This window comes from Carcharodon carcharias, chromosome 16 (genome assembly GCF_017639515.1).
Source record: "Carcharodon carcharias isolate sCarCar2 chromosome 16, sCarCar2.pri, whole genome shotgun sequence".
NCBI classification, from domain to species: Eukaryota; Metazoa; Chordata; class Chondrichthyes; order Lamniformes; family Lamnidae; genus Carcharodon; species Carcharodon carcharias.
The window spans coordinates 114,783,661-114,799,640 of NC_054482.1; the positions used below are offsets into that span (position 1 = coordinate 114,783,661).

The 15,980-nt window shown below is 42.4% G+C and overlaps 1 protein-coding gene across 1 annotated transcript in view; it reads right to left on the reverse strand.

Annotated features, from left to right (window-relative positions):
• Positions 1–852: 852 nt before the first annotated feature.
• The window catches only part of LOC121289248 (mucolipin-3-like), a 29,664-nt gene continuing 14,536 nt past the window's right edge, over positions 853–15,980 (reverse strand). The window contains exons 4-12 of the mRNA XM_041208500.1: positions 13,451–13,535; positions 12,334–12,430; positions 10,599–10,698; positions 7,883–7,995; positions 7,641–7,790; positions 5,613–5,714; positions 5,378–5,500; positions 2,721–2,927; positions 853–984 (exon numbers count right to left, since the gene is read on the reverse strand). Coding sequence (XP_041064434.1) covers positions 853–984; positions 2,721–2,927; positions 5,378–5,500; positions 5,613–5,714; positions 7,641–7,790; positions 7,883–7,995; positions 10,599–10,698; positions 12,334–12,430; positions 13,451–13,535 — 1,109 coding nt within the window. The remainder of the gene's footprint in view (positions 985–2,720; positions 2,928–5,377; positions 5,501–5,612; positions 5,715–7,640; positions 7,791–7,882; positions 7,996–10,598; positions 10,699–12,333; positions 12,431–13,450; positions 13,536–15,980) is intronic.

Here is a 15,980-nt window from a genome sequence, read left to right on the forward strand (position 1 = left end):
GGAGAGGAACATCAGGAGGAGAGGTTGAAATCCTGGAGTCCAAGTGAAAGTGTAGCTTGGAAGAAAATTCCAAGGAGAGTTCTTCAAAAGTGGAGATTGGAAACCCTCGTTGGAAAGACAGAGTTCAGTGAGACCAGTTGGCTTACGGTGTGACAAGCATCTAGGGGGAATTAATGAGAGGTCCACTGCATCTGTTTTGTGGTGATATCTGGTTTCACAGTGTGGTTTACATGGACTATATACTTAATATGACCATTAGAGTATAAGATTTTGTAACTTGTGTTATGCTTACAAGTCTATATAAATACATATATATAAAAATAAATTAATAAATATAAAAATAATACATAAATATATTATATCTATCTGTACCGGTATAGTTGTGGGTGAATCTAGTTCATTTTTTCTTGTTTAATAAATGTTTTATTTTTCATTAAAAGCTCATCAGCTGATTCCTATGACTCTGTTCAGTAGCTCTCTATATTTCTAAACAAAATCTATCAAGCCAGGTTCCACCCTGGGATCTGACTTATCCAGTGGTAACTTCAGCTGGGATCGTAACAGTATTTAATCTACCACAACCCTTTCAGGATTTTGAACACCTCTTAAATCTCCCTTAACCTTCCCTGCTCCAAGGAGAACAATTCTAGCTTTCCTACATAACTGAAGTGCCACATCCCTGGTCTCCCTCCAGTAAACCTCCCCTGTACTCCAAGGGCCCTGAGATCCTCCCTAAAGTGTAGTGTTGAGAATTGAACACAAAGCTTCAACTGGGGCTTAACCTGTGATTTATAGGCAGGTTTACTAGTTACATGCTAGGATTGGGACAGGGTTACTGACTTCCAAAAAAACTCACCTGTTACAACAGCAGGAGAGAGAAATAGGCATCTCCTCCACTCTATACCTGCCAGAATCTGGCAGATCTTTGCACTCTGCTATAAAAACACGCAAGTCAGTCTGAGGGAAGCCATCCTGCTGGTAAAGCTGAAGGGAAAAGCAGAATAAGCAAGTACTGGTCAGTACTGAGATATTTAGAACAATTTATTACACATTGTTAAACCAAAATTCAATGGTCTCTTCAACCTAGAAGAGAAGTGAAACAGGTTTCTCTCAATAGTATGATTTCTAGACAGGAGGTAATCTGCCAGCAACAGAAGTTACAGGCTTCAACTGAAGATGAAAAATAGATTTCACGTGTCCTATGTTCTAAAATCAAAAGCTATGTCTTCACAGTTCTCCAATATGACCAGAACTCATTTATTTATTTATTTTTACAGTTGCCAGCTCCTCCTTCAGTTCACTGTATAAAACCTCCAAGATGGAAGATGCTGGAGACTCAAAAAAAATCTTTAAAACCTTGACACTGGGGTGTAAACTCTGGAAAAACGTATCTCCACACCCACTCCACCCCTCGCACAAGCAGAAACACAGGTCAGTTATGTCATGGGATAGTACATTAGAAAACAAAAGGCCTACATTTAAATAGCACTTTTCACAACCACCGGCCATCTGAAAAGTACTTTGTTGCCTGTGAAGTGTAGTCCAAGTTATACTACATCTTTGTGCACCATTGGGCTTTGTTTTCACAATAGGTAAAGTAAGATGCATCTCATTATTAAGTGTGGTTTGCTGTAGTAATAGGTCAGGGACACATTTATGGAAAAAAAGTGGGGTATGGAGCACAAGAGACAGGAGCGGAATAGACCATTCGGCCCCTCGAGCCTGTTCGGCCATTCAATGCAATCATTGCTAATCTTTGACTTCAATTCTACTTTCCGCCCACTCCCCATATCCCACGATTCCCCAAAAGGCAAAAAATCTGTCTATCCCAGCTTAAATGTATCCAATTACGGAGCATCCACAATCCTCTGGGGTAGAGACATCCGAAGGTTCACAACCCTTTGACTGAAGATGCTTCTCACCTCAGCCCTAAATAATTGCCCCCCTCACCCTAAGACTTGTGCCCCTTTGGTCTCAATTCTCCAGCCAGTGGAAACAACGTCTCAAGTGTCAATGGGGAAACTTTTCTACAGAAAAGATCCCGGCTGTAAGAATTGCCCACCACCCAGGGAACAGCCTGAATTGAAGTGATGCTGCAAGGCATTTCACATAAATACAAGCACAAGAAAATAAATAAATAAATAAATAAATAAATAGGAAAAATGGGAGCATATCTGTTGTCACCATGACTAGTCAGTCCCGGCATCGAGGGACAGTCTATACAAAGCATTCTTCATTATCGGGATGTGGGTGTCACTGGCAAAGACCAATGCCCATCCCTATCTGCTTGGAGTTGGTACAGGTGTGTGGCTTACCTGGCCACTTGATCAGGTACTTCATCCGAGAGGGCGCTATGGTCCCTCGTGGACCTTGGCTGAGTACCCACCTAACATGATGACTACATTCTCTTTCTAACAGCACTGGGAGTGTTCCTACACAATAGGGACTGCAGTGGTTCAAGAAGGCAGCTCACCATCACCTTCTCAAGGGCAGTTAGGGATGGGCAGTAAATGCTGGCCTTGCCAGCAATGCCCGCATCCCATAAACAAATAAAAAACATTCACATACTTTAGAATTCAACAATTCAGCTTCACAAAGCCCCCAAGTACATTAACAAGAAAGTTTCTTAATTATGCATTTAAATATCATTCGATAGATAAGAAACCTAACCATTATGAATAGCTGGTTCTAGACAATCTAATGGCAGGAGGACTCCTTACCTTAATTGTTTCGTAAGCGTCAGTAATCAGGGCTATAAAGAGACTCAGAACCATGTAAATGAAGAGGCTGATGAAGGTGGATAGATAGATCCGACTGAACACCCAGACCACGTAGCTCTTGTCCTGCATTGCAGCAAAGGTCGCAAACATATCATCCCCATTGATCAAAGAGAAGAGGCACTCCGAGACCATATTCAAAGATCGAAACTGTCAGGAGAACCACAAGGCACACAATTAGTCTCCGTTTGCCAAGGTGAGATTGTTACAACTTTAAAATCCAAACAATTCTGGCAGCCACATTATCACGGCATGAAATGTGCAGATGGGCAGAGGCCTTGGTATTTATATACATAAACCCTTAAAACTGTAGCAAAGCAACTTGACAAGGCAGTTGAAAAAAAAATGTTTTTAAAATTTATTCTTTGATGGGATATGGGTGTCACTGGCAAGTCCAGCATTTATTGCCCAACCCTAATTATCCTTGATTTGAATGGCTTGCTCAGCCATTTCAAAGAGCAGATAAGAGTCACCCACATTGCTGTGGGCCTGGAATCACATGAATGCCAGACCAGGTAAGGATTATAGATTTCCTTCCCTAAAGGGCATTAGTGAATCAAATAGATTTTTTTTTTTAAACAATGCTCATAGTTTCGTGGTCACCATTACTGAGACTAGGTTTATATTAATTGCATTTAAATTTAAAAACTACAGATCTCCTTCCCTAAAGGAACATTAGTGATGAGTTCTTATGACAATGGTTTCATGGTCACTATTACTGAGACTAGTTTTCAATTCCAGATTTTATTAATTTAATTTAAATTCCACAAGCTGCCATCATGGGATATGAATCTATATCCCAAGAGCATCAACTCTGGGCCTCTGGATTAATAGTCCATTGTTGTGGTTGCTGGAGGTCAATCATCTCAGCTCCAGGACATCACTGCAGGAGTTCCTCAGGGTAGTGTCCTCAGCCCAACCATCTTCAGCTGCTTCATCAATGACCTTCCTTCTATCATAAGGTCAGAAGTGGGGATGTTTGCTGATGATTGCACAACGTTCAGCATCACTCGCGGCTCCTCAGATACTGAAGCAGTCCATGTCCAAAAGCAGCAAGACCTGGACAATATCCAGGCTTGGGCAGACAAGTGGCAATTAACATTCATGCCATACAAGTGCCAGGCGATGACCATCTCCAACAAGAGGGACTCTAACCATCGCCCATTGACATCCAATGTCATTACCATTACTGAATCCCCCACTATCAACATCCTGGGGGTTACCATTGACCAGAAACTGAACTGGACTAGCCATATAAATACTGCGGCTACAAGAGCAGGTCAGGAGGTAACTCACCTGCTGACTCCCCAAAGCCTGTCTATCATCTACAAGGCACATGTCAGGAGTGTGATGGAATACTCACCACATGCCCAGATTAATGCTGCTCCTACAACACTGGACACCATCCAGGACAAAGCAGCCGCTTGATTGGCACCAAGTCTACAAACATTCACTCCCTCCACCACCAACGCACAGTAGCAGCAGTGTGTACCATCTACAAGATGCACTGCAGGAACTCATCAAGGCTCCTTAGGCAGCACCTTCCAGACCCACGACCACTACCATCTAGAAGTACAAGGGCAGCAGATAGATGGGAACGCCATCACCTGGAGGCTCCCCTCCAAGTCACTCGCCATCCTGACTTGGAAATATATCACTGTTCCTTCACTGTCGCTGGGTCAAAATCCTGGAACTCCCTTCCTATCGGCACTGTGGGTGTACCTACATCTCATGGTCTACAACGGTTCAAGAAGGCAGCTCACCACCACCTTCTCAAGGGCAACTAGGAATGGGCATTAAATGCTGGCCCAGCCAGCATAGCCGACATCCTGTGAATGAGTTTTTTTAAGAAGTCCAGACATATTACCACTACATCTGCCCCTAATTACTTGGTTCATAGATAGAGGGATAGAATGTAAAAGCAAAGAGATCATGTTAGAACTTTATAAATCACTGCTAAGGCCTTATCCGGAATATTGAGTACAATTCCGGACACAACACTTCAGGAAAAGACAGCAGAGGTTCCCAGGGATGAGGGACTTCGGTTAAAAGGAGTGTTTGGAGAAGTTAGAACAGTTCTCAGTGGAATAGAGGAATAGAACATTAAGTGATGATGTGATCGAGGTTCTCAAAATGATTAGATGTTTTGATGGAGTAAAGAAAGAAAATGTAATCTCTCTGGGTCAATAATCAGGTACCATTGATTCAAAATCCTTGCCAAAAGATATAGATTGAAGATTGAGAAATTCTTTCACCTAGAATGGTCAGGATTTGGAATGCTCTACTTGAGCAAGTGATGGAAACTGGCTCCATCAATAATTTTAAAAAGGGAATTGGACAAGTTCTTGAGATACATGTTGTTACAGATGAAAAGCAGGGATGCAGGATGAAGCACAACAACTTCTATTTCAAAAGAGCCAGCACAGGTATGACGGACCAAATGGCCTCCTTCTGAAAGTTTCCAGGACTATGAAAATCCAGTTTACTTTTTCCGAAGGCTCTGTCTATACACCATAAAAAAAATGCTTCTCCAAATATAGCATTAGAACCTAGACCTATAGAATTTCCAAAGAAGATACTTCTATCCATTTTGTGATCACCTTTTGATGGTAGGGTCCCAGTACAATCCAGCCACAGAAGCAGTAGCCCAGGTAAATCATAGATGCACAGCAGCAAAATCGAATGACATTTGGGAAGGCTGCTCGGAGAGTTAATATAAGAACCTGCGGTAAAAACAAAAAGGGAAGTCAAAATTACAACAAAGAAAACAGAAAGAAGGTCTTCAAAGAGACACAAAGAAAGCCAAAATGCCTGGGGAATTTTGCCAACTCTTACATTATACTTCTCGAAAAAGCCCAAGTATCGGATGACTCCAACCCAGACAAGCAAGGTGGCTGTTCCTAATAAAATGCTGCAAATGTCATACGATGCAAAACTCTGTAAAGGGAAAGAAAACAAAAAGCTGGAGCTTGTGTAACTGTATCGAGGGGAACTTATGATGCTGTTAGGAGAGGCCATTCAGCCTCCTGAACCAGTTCTACCTTTCAATGAGATCATGGCTGATTAGCCACCTATTCCATATTTGTTCCACATCCCCCAATACCTTTGGTTACCAGAAATCTTATCAATCTCAGATTTAAAATTTACAATTGATCTAGCTACAACTACCATTTGTGGAGAGAGTCCCAAACATCTTACCACCCTTGTGTATGGAGAAGTGTTTCCCAATTTCACTCCTGAAAAGTCTGGCTCTTATTTGTAGCCTACGCTCCCTACTCCTAGACTCCCAACCAGTGGGAATAGCTTTTGTCTATCTATCTCTGTTCTCCTTAATATCTTAAACTTCAAATCAGATCACCTCTTAACTTTCTAAAATTCCAGGGAATACAACCAGAGTTTGATCTTTCACCCTGTTCATTTAACCCTTGGGAGTTCAGGTATCATTCTGCAATTCAAATGTCAATGCTAAGAGGTGAATGAAGGGCGTTGCTGGTGCTCAGGCTGATGCTACATTTCATGATAGAGTCTCGAGCTACATCAAGAGGTCTTGCTTATAAAAGTTGCAGCAAATGCCCTTTGGTTGGGATGAACCATTTAGTGTTGAGGAGGTATCACTAGCAGTTAACCACTAGCGGGAGATTGGAGGCGTACAACTGACACAATTTGATGTAGCTGCTGAACAGATGATGTGTGTATTTTCAACGATGGCAATATAATGTTATTTGGAGAAGCCACAGGATAATGCAGGAAGTGAAAGAACATTTCACGGTAAACAATAGGGAGCACTAACTGGAGATGGGGACAGATTTAAAGGAAGCTTATTAGGAGGTGTTCAAATTCATCAAAAAGGAAATAAAAAGAAATGCTTCGTAGTAACGGGGGGGGGGGGGGGGGGGGGCAGGGGCAGAGAAGGGGGTGCTCAGTAATTAAAGGATACAGATTTAAAATAATTAGCCAAAGAACAGGGGAAAGAGGAGAATTTAATACATTAAATGCAGCAAGTTAGAAAAGGACCTGTAACATGGTAACCTGAAGGTGCAGTGTGAGCAGTGACTTTCAAAATCGATTGGAAAAAAGGGAAATTTACAGGGCTGTGAGGAAAAGCAGAGCGAGTGGAACTAATTGGATAACTCTTTCAAAGAGTCACAGTCACAATTGGCTGAAAAGCCTCCTTCTATGGTGCAAGATTCTATGAGTTGAGCCAGTGACTCCCTCAGGACCAAACGGATTCAAGGTGTGAAGGCCAAGTTGAAGACGGATTTCAGAAAGAAGCCCTTCTGGCATGTGGTCATCAACGGCTAGAATGGGTCATCGGTATGAATGGCCTCCTCCTGTCTGGCGTTCTCCACTCTAATAAACTGGTTCGCCAGCGGCTGTCTGTGGAGTTAGACTTCAAATCTTAACCACTAGTGATACCTCCTCCACACTAAATGGTTCATCCCAACCAAAGGGCACTTGCCGCAACTTTTACAAGACCTCCCAACGCAGCTCGAAGCTCCATTCATGAAACATAGTATCAGCCTGAGCACCAGGAGCGCCCTTCATTCACCAGGCAGACTTTTTAATAACTCATTCACAGGATGCACACATCAAGAACAGCATTTGTTGCACGTCCCTCACTGCCCTCGAACTGAGTGGCTTGCTAGGCCATTTCAGGGGGGCAGTTAAGAGAAAAATCACATTGCCATGGGTGTGGAGTCACGTGTAGGCCAGACTGAGTAAGGACAGCAGATTTCCTTCCCTAAAAAAAAGGACAATAGTGAACCAGATGGGTTTATTTGGGGTCATACGGTCTACTTCTGTTCCTATTTATTATGTTCATATTTTCCAGCATCAGGTTGGACTCTTGCTCCTTTCCTGTACCTTGGCTTCAATTTCCATTTTTAAGACGGATCCAGTAATTGTCAGTAAGTCGCTAACGATGATCAGGATATACCAGCCGTTCACAAACTCCATGCGGTCCGACCATGTCACACTTTTATTATAGTGGAGCAAGAAAAAGTCAACAAACTCCTAGAGTGGAAGAACAGCAGCAGTTACTAATGGGTCAGTTTTAATCAGCAGAATTACAGTAAAACAAATCCTTATCCCAGCACCATACCTACATGCTGCAGCTTTATTCCATTGACAACAGATCGGGTGCAGAGAATTAACGAGCTCAAACAAATCACAACAATAAGGGCATCAAAGATCATCATGTAGTGAGTGTTCCTTTGTACTTTGAGAAAGAAAGAAATGCAAATTTAAAAAAACTGAAGCAAATCAGCAGGTCAATATTAGGCGCCGATTCAGAGTCATTTACAGATATTGATGGAAAGCAGGTCTGGGGCACCATCTGGCGGACAGGTGTTCAGTTTACAATTAGCACATTTACTGACTTCAAGATGATTAAGTCATGAATTCGGACCATTATATAAACTTCTATCTAGAAAGATCCTTAAGTTCCTACCAATTTGTTTCCCTGGCCCCCTCCTCCACCTGTGGCATTCAATAGTTTCTTCAACGGGATCGGCTGAGTTTGGATGTGCGGCACAAGGGCTGGAAAGGAAGTAGCCAAGTTCACATCCATTTCTTTCTTTTTAAGAAAGGACAGAGTGAGAACGAGGGAGAAAGAGAGAGACAGACAGACAGACAATTAAGGCTGTCAATATTTCCAAGATTGTCCTGCAGTCTTCAGAAATTAAAAGATTAATCGCCTGGCACATCAGCAGCAACTGAGAGGGAGAATATTGGGCCGTTAGTTAAAGAAAATTAAGAGACACTTTTAAGTTATAAAAAGTATTGTGGGGGAGGCGAGCTATCCAACAGTCGAGGATTATCCCAAATCAGATCCGTCTGCCTTCATGCACCCCAGTCAAAAAGCAATGTACGGCTGAGAAAGATGTGTCAGATAACCAAAGGTAGGATGTCATGTGACAAATCCTCCCAGAATTCCTCTGATCAAAGTTGGCAACCTCTAGAGCTAACCTGGGTAATTACAGACCAGTTAGCTTCACGCTGCTGTTGTAGGGGAAGCCAGTTTCTCAGGTTAGAGTTACCACTTCCCCAGTTAAAATAGTTAGAAGCAGTCAGCATGGACTTTAAAAAAGGGTCGATCGTGCTGAACAGGCCTCAGCTCTCACAGGAGCGTCATTGACTCGTCTTCCCTTTCAAGTCCCTCCATGGCCTCGGTCCTCCCTATGTCTGTAACCTCCTCCAGCCCCACAACCCTCTGGAGATCTCTGGTCTTTGTGCATCCTGGATTTTGAAATCGCTGCACCCCAGGGGGGCCCCTGACTTCAGTTGCCTGGAATTCTTTCCCTAAACATCTCTTTCCTCCTATAAGGCAAGCGTTAAAACCTACCCCAAGACCTCCTTTTGTAACTTGGTGTCAAATGGTGTCTGAGAACCTCTCCTATGAAGCACCCTGGGACTGTTCACTATGTTGAAGGTGCTGAAGAAATGCAAGTTGTTGTTGTTGGAGTAACAGGTATTGCAGATGTGGATGTTGCAGTGGATATATCGTTTGTGGACTTCAGGAAGGCCTTTTTGAAAGGGGCTGCACAAGAGATTACAGAAGATGGTTTAAGGGTTTTGGAATCAAGAGGAAAACAGCAAGCAGTTGCCCCCTCCACCCACCACCCCAGAGGGGTTGGAAGAAGGCAGTGGTGGCCCAGAACTACTATGGTGTATGAGAGAGAGAGAGAGAGAGAGATCGAGCGCGCAGGGCATCAAAATGTACAGAAGGTGCCAACTTCAGGTAATGCTAATTTTTTTTTATCACAAAGGAATTGGCAAAGATATATATTGATGGTTAAATAGGCTATAGAGTTACCCACATAATTCAAATCTCATTTAAGTGAGATTTTGGTGAAAAGAAAACAACAGCAGTAATTTTACGCCTAGTGAAAGCAGGTGCTTTGGGAGAGCAGACGGATTTGGGAGATAGGAGTTTACAAGGCAGCAATCTACTGAGACTGTCCATCCTTCACTGATGGGGTAGAATAGTGTTCTGGCTGTGTTACTGAATTAGGAATACCTGAACTAATAAACCAGACACCACCAGTTAAAATCCCATGATTGCATTTGAGAATATGAATTCCATTTAAAACACTTGTTAAATATTTTAGCAGTAAAAATGACCGTGAAGCCGTCAGATTAGAACGGCAGGATGTACAATACTGGGGAATTAACCAGTTGGCCCCCTTACGCATTCTCGATTTTAAATCGCTCCAGTTGCCCCCTCCTTCAGTTGCCTGGGCCCCAAGCTCTGGAATATTCTTCCTAAACCTCTCCATCTCACTTGCTTCAAGACACCACTTAAAACCTACCTTTTGTCGCTAAGCATTTGGTCATTTGACCTAATATCTCCTTATACGGCTTATATTATTCCACAAAGCTCCAGTGAAGCACCTTGGGACATTTTATTACATGAAAAGCACTATACAAATGCAAGTTGCCATTGTGATCTCTGAAGTGATCTAGCAATACAGTTACGTCAAACCACTCAAAAGAATATCCCTATCCAACAGCACTATGGAAACACCTTGACCACAGGGACTGCAGCAGTTCAAGAAGGCAGCTCACCACCACCTTCCCAAAAAGCAAGTAGGGATGGGCAATGAATGCTGGCCTAGCCAGCAATGCTCACACCCAGAGAACAAATGCCAAAATATTTAATACAAATGCATTTACCTCCCGTATAGCAACAGTGAGGGGCTAGATGATCTCTTGAAAGGAGGCCAAGAACAACTTCTTGCTTCAACATATAGGACTCATTTTTAAAAAAGTGTAGCTCTTTCAAAATTCCTCTGCAGACAGGCAAAACTAAAATATACTTACTGCCTCCAGCAACATACCATCCTTTACATTCCCGAATGGAGGCATCATTGTCCAAACTAATTTGAATTCTTCCACTGTGTGCTTTATTGTCAAAGCTAATCTAAGAGACAAAAATCAACATAACTGTATAAATAAACCATTGGCTCTAAAAAGCTAGATTATTGGTCTCTGTACAACCTTTGCACTGTAAATCATTGTGGAGGCTCCCGCAATACAACCTTCCCCATTTCTTGCAGTTTACTACCTCTGTAGACATCACCCAATCCTACTCGGCAAAATAGAAGCTCTCCAGCCAGTTTTCTGGTATCTGAAGGATATGTATACAACAGTTACACCTGACTTTCTGCTCTGGCTGCCTGAAATTGTTGAGGGGGAAAGAAAAAAATGTGTTTGCCCAAAGCTAGGAATTTATGCTGATTCACAGGGCAAAGCAATAAATCCAGTAGGGTAGTCGGCACAAAAGTCACGTTCACACAGGCCAGAATATTGTGCCCAATTCTGTCACCAGACTTTAGGAAGGATGTCAAAGGTCTTGGAGAGAGTGCAGAGGAGATTTACTAGAATGGGACCAGGGATGAGGGACTGGAGTTTTGCGGAGAGACTGGAGAAGCTGGGATTGTTCTCCTTAAGAGCAGAGAAGATTTAATAGAACTGTTCAAAATCATGAAAGGTTTGACAAAGAGAAACTGTTTCCATTGGTCAAAGGGTTGGAAACCAGATGACACAAATTTAAGGTAAATAGCAAAAGAACCGGAGCAGGCAGATGATAAATGTTTTTTTTAAATTTAGTGAGTTTTGATGATCTGGAATGTGCTGCCTGAAAGAGTGAAAGAAGCAGATTCAATAATAACCTTCAAAACGGAATTGGTTAATACTTGAAGGTGAGAGAATCTGTAGAGTTACGCAGAAAGAGTAGGGTAGTGGGACAAAGTGGATCGGCTTTTAAACGAGCCGGTATAAGCCAGATGGGCCCCATGCCCTCCTATGTTGCAAGATTCAGCTACTATTACTAACATCAATGTCACAGAGTCACAGTGCAGAAGAGGCCCTTCGGCCCATCGAGTGTACACCGACACGTGAGAAACACCTGACCTACTTACCTAATCCCATTTACCAGCACTTGGCCCATAGCCTTGAATGTTATGATGTGCCAAGTGCTCATCTTGGTCCTTTTTAAAGGATGTGAGGCAACCCGCCTCCACCACCCTCCAGTGAAACCACCACTAGGCCACAGCCTCCCCTCCCCTACCCACAAACCCTCTTTAGGACAGGGGATCTGCTGTCCTTGCCTGGGTCTGTCCCATATGTGACTCCAGACCCTTAGCAACTTGGTCAACTCTTCACTGCCCTCTGACACAATGTCTAACACTATTTAGAGATTAGCAAAGTTCCTCTCCCAGCCCAATAAACTCACTAGTGCAACTACTTCTGTGGGGACTTTCAGGAAAACCTTCACATTAAAACAGGTGTGAACTTGGATTTCCTTTGATAAGATAGTTTGAATCTAGATATATAGGTTTACAGAAGCAGGCAGCAACATGATTTTACACTGAACAAAGACCCAACACTTAACGCTAGTCCAAGAAAAGAACCACCTTAGGCCTGTGTGTAAAGACAAAATCAACAAGGTGGAAACTCAATTTGGGTTTGTATTAAACTTAAGACTACAGGCTTGCTGGCAACAAGCCCCTCCTTCTGTTTGCCCAAGAATGCAGACTAAGGACAAGTCACTTACTGTAACACAAAAATCGTAACAATCTGGCAGCTCATGGCGACGGATTGTTTGTAGATTAATTGCCTTCAGTTTAAACTGAACTTGCATCATCACAAGCCTAATACAAAAGAAAGGAAAACATAAACAAGTTTGTTTCCTCCAGAGTTTAAAAAAATTGTGCAGACTATTATGACATGGCAGGTGATGTGTGCTAGGTGAACCAAATCCACAAGGGAAACTTGGCCATGCTATCACAACAGTTTTGCAATTTGCATTTATTACGAGAAGATTTATGCACTGAATTCAGGAGTAATGAGTCCACTAACACCTTTAGAGATTTTAAAAACTAAATGAAAACATTAACAAAAGATTTCAAGCACATACATAGGGTTACAATTACTTAATACTTCAATAAATCCCAAAGTTCCTAATTAGCCTGATTCCCAATTACACACCCTCTTTAAGGCAACAGTCCAAAATAGACTTTAACTAAAATAGCAAACCAGCACATTTACCACAACACCCACTCGGCATTGGAATTCCAAAGGCTTTTCTCTAACTTTAGTTACTGGCCAAGACCTTTGCTAACATGGCTGAGGGCTTCCCCAGAGCTGTTTCACATAACTACTGTTAGATCTTGTATGGGCCCCCAACATAGCCTTTCATTCCTCTTTACATATATTTCTCTCTTTAATCTGTAAATTCCATTGCACCTTATGCCTTTGGAGTTTTACTTTTCCCCCCCATAATATAAACATCTTTCACGTTCCCAATATGGTCAGTACCTTTGAGAGAAATAAACCTTGCCCCATTTATTACGTTAGTTGTAAACATCCTACCATCCCTTTGAAACTCAAACAACTCCTTCACTTATCTAAAAATGCAAATTTCCTTCACACCCTACATGCTAAAACCTCATCCGTGTTTACTCATTAGCATTTCAAATGCCTTTTACCCCCCCACCCCCAACTTCTTTTGATAATTTCAGACTTGCAGACTGATTCAATTAAAATCACAGACAGAACCATCCACACTCACCCATAAACCTACCTTACAGCAAACTACAATAATATTATGAAAATTGTGAGACAAGACAAAAGTTCATTCCAAAAGCAGTGAGAAAAGCAGCAAACCTCACCTGTGAAAATGTACCGTCAAGTTCAGCTTGTTGTTTGGTGGATGCCCACTAAGCAGAGGCAGTATTGGTTCAATGTCAAAACACTCTGTGATAGAGAAGGCACTGCAGACTTTACATAGATTAAACCTTTGACATTACCCAACATTTTCCTTAAAAGGATTGGCTTCATTGCTCCCCACCATACAAAGCAATTATGTTCTCTCCACGAGTTACACCTCATATGGTTGATAACGGCCAAGGGAGGAACTGTTGGCAAGGACAGGAGAGGGTGGGTGTGGAGGGGAAACATTCCCTGCTCTTCTACAAACAGTGCCACAAAGTCTGTAGATGCCACTCGAACTGGCAGATGGGATTTCCATTGTAGCGTCTGTGAGAATGCCATCTCATACAACATTGTGCCAGTGCAGCATCGGCCCAGACTAGACACAGGACATGAACCAGCCACCTCCTGACCGAGTTAAGGATTTTTTAAAAAAAGCTCTACAAACACACAATTCATCTATTCAAGGTTCTTCCTGTTCTGGAGACTCTAGAATTAGGGCTTATCATCTCAGAATAAGGATTTGGTCATTTAGGACTGAGGTTAGGGGAAATTTCTTCGCTCAAAGGGTAGTGATTTTTTTGGGATTCTCTACCCAGAGGGCTGTGAATTTTAAGTTATTGTTTGTACTCATGCCAGGGACTGAAATTTTTGGGCATGAAAGTGGAGTTGATGTAGAAGTTTAGCTGTGCTCTCACCTGAATGGCGGAGCAGGCTTGAGGGGCTGCTTGGCTTACTCATGCTCTATGTAGAGTAATCTTCCAAATTAATTAACTGTAAAGTGGAGCTCCATTTCAGAAAGAGGAATAAAAAGGTGCTGAATACACACAAACCTATCAAGGGAAGAAATTGGGCCTAATTGTGCCTATTTGACAGGCATAAAATGGGCATGGGGATCTGTTTTTGGGTCAAAGTGTGCTTGAAAGGTCTCCATCCATATAGATATCGGTGTTGCTAACAGCAGCATAAAACACGTATGGTATGAGGCCTCTTATTTACATATGCAAGGGTCTAATGCTGGTTTTAGCCTACCCTACAACCCCATCACACCCCTCTTTTTTGGGCATTGTGAGGAGAGCAGGATTCTTGACCAGCCACTGTGGCTTGAAGTTCTACAACCAATAAATTCAAAAACTAGACCAGTGGAGCCAAAGGGAGCAGGCATGATGTAGTGGCTCTTCGGGTGCTCACTGTCATCTTGTTCCTTATCCCAAGATGTACCTTCAGGTCACTTCCAGCAACAAAGTTCATTGTTTTAAAATGGGTATGCTGTATGTGGAAGCATAACCTCAACAACCATATTTAAATGAGGCCAGAGGCCCAATTTCAGTCAATATTGGGCCTCACATTTGGGAAGACCAGTTCCCTTGTAGGCCCACAAGGAATTCCCACCCCATCATGTTTTCTCATAAGCACCCTTTCATAACCATCCCCACGGTACTTTTGTTAAATATTGCAACTTTAACTTTTCAAATCTCTTCTTGGCACTTGATTGCCAAGACCACTGCCTTCCCTACATTCTACCCCAACAAGGTTTGCAAGCATTTAAGGATGGAATTAATGGCCAAATTTGGAAGATGGTGACCTGAAAGGAAACTGATAAATGTAGGGTGGATCAGTGAAAGGTTCTGTACTGTTGTGTTTGAAGTAGTAAATTTACAAAGCCACCTCATTGACCACTTTCCTCCACCACCCCCCTCAAAAAGACCTGGTAATGAGCAGCTCCCCCTTCAACCTTTCAAAGCAAAATTGGCCCCAAATGGAGTTCCACCGTTCAATAAGATCATGGCCTCAACTCCATATTCCCACCTGGCCAGGTATCCTTTGACTCCCTTGTTAGTCAAGAATCTAGCTCCCTCTGCCTTAAAAATATTCAATAACTCTGCCTCCACTGTGTTCTCGTTCTAGTCTCTCCCACAAAGGAGAAACATTCTTTCAGCTTCCATCCTATCAAATCCTCTCAGGATCTTATGTTTCAATAAGATTGCACCTCATCCTTCCAAACTGCAATGGATGCAAGTCCAGCAGGTCCAAACTTTCCTCATAAGATAATTCTCTCATCCCAGTTATCAGCCGAAGGAACCTTCTCTGAACTGCTTCTAACGCATTTATATCCTTTCCCAAATAAGGAGACTAAAACTGTACACAGTACTCCAGATGTGGTCTCACCAATGCCCTACACAGTAAAGCATCCCTATATTTATATTCCATTCCCTTCGCAACAAACAACATTCTATTTGCCTTCCTCATCACTTGCTGTACCTGCAGACTAACTTGTCCCGATTAGTATACCAGGACACCCAGATCCCTCTGTACCTCAAGAGCTCTGCAGTCTCTCTGCATTTAAGTCATTTGCTGCTTTTCTATTCTTCCTGAAAAAAAAAATGGACAAGTTCACATTTTCCCACATTATACTCACACCTGCCAAATTTTGTCCACTAAAGGTTTGCTCGACTGATTCCTGGGATGAGGGGGTTATCTTATGGGTTA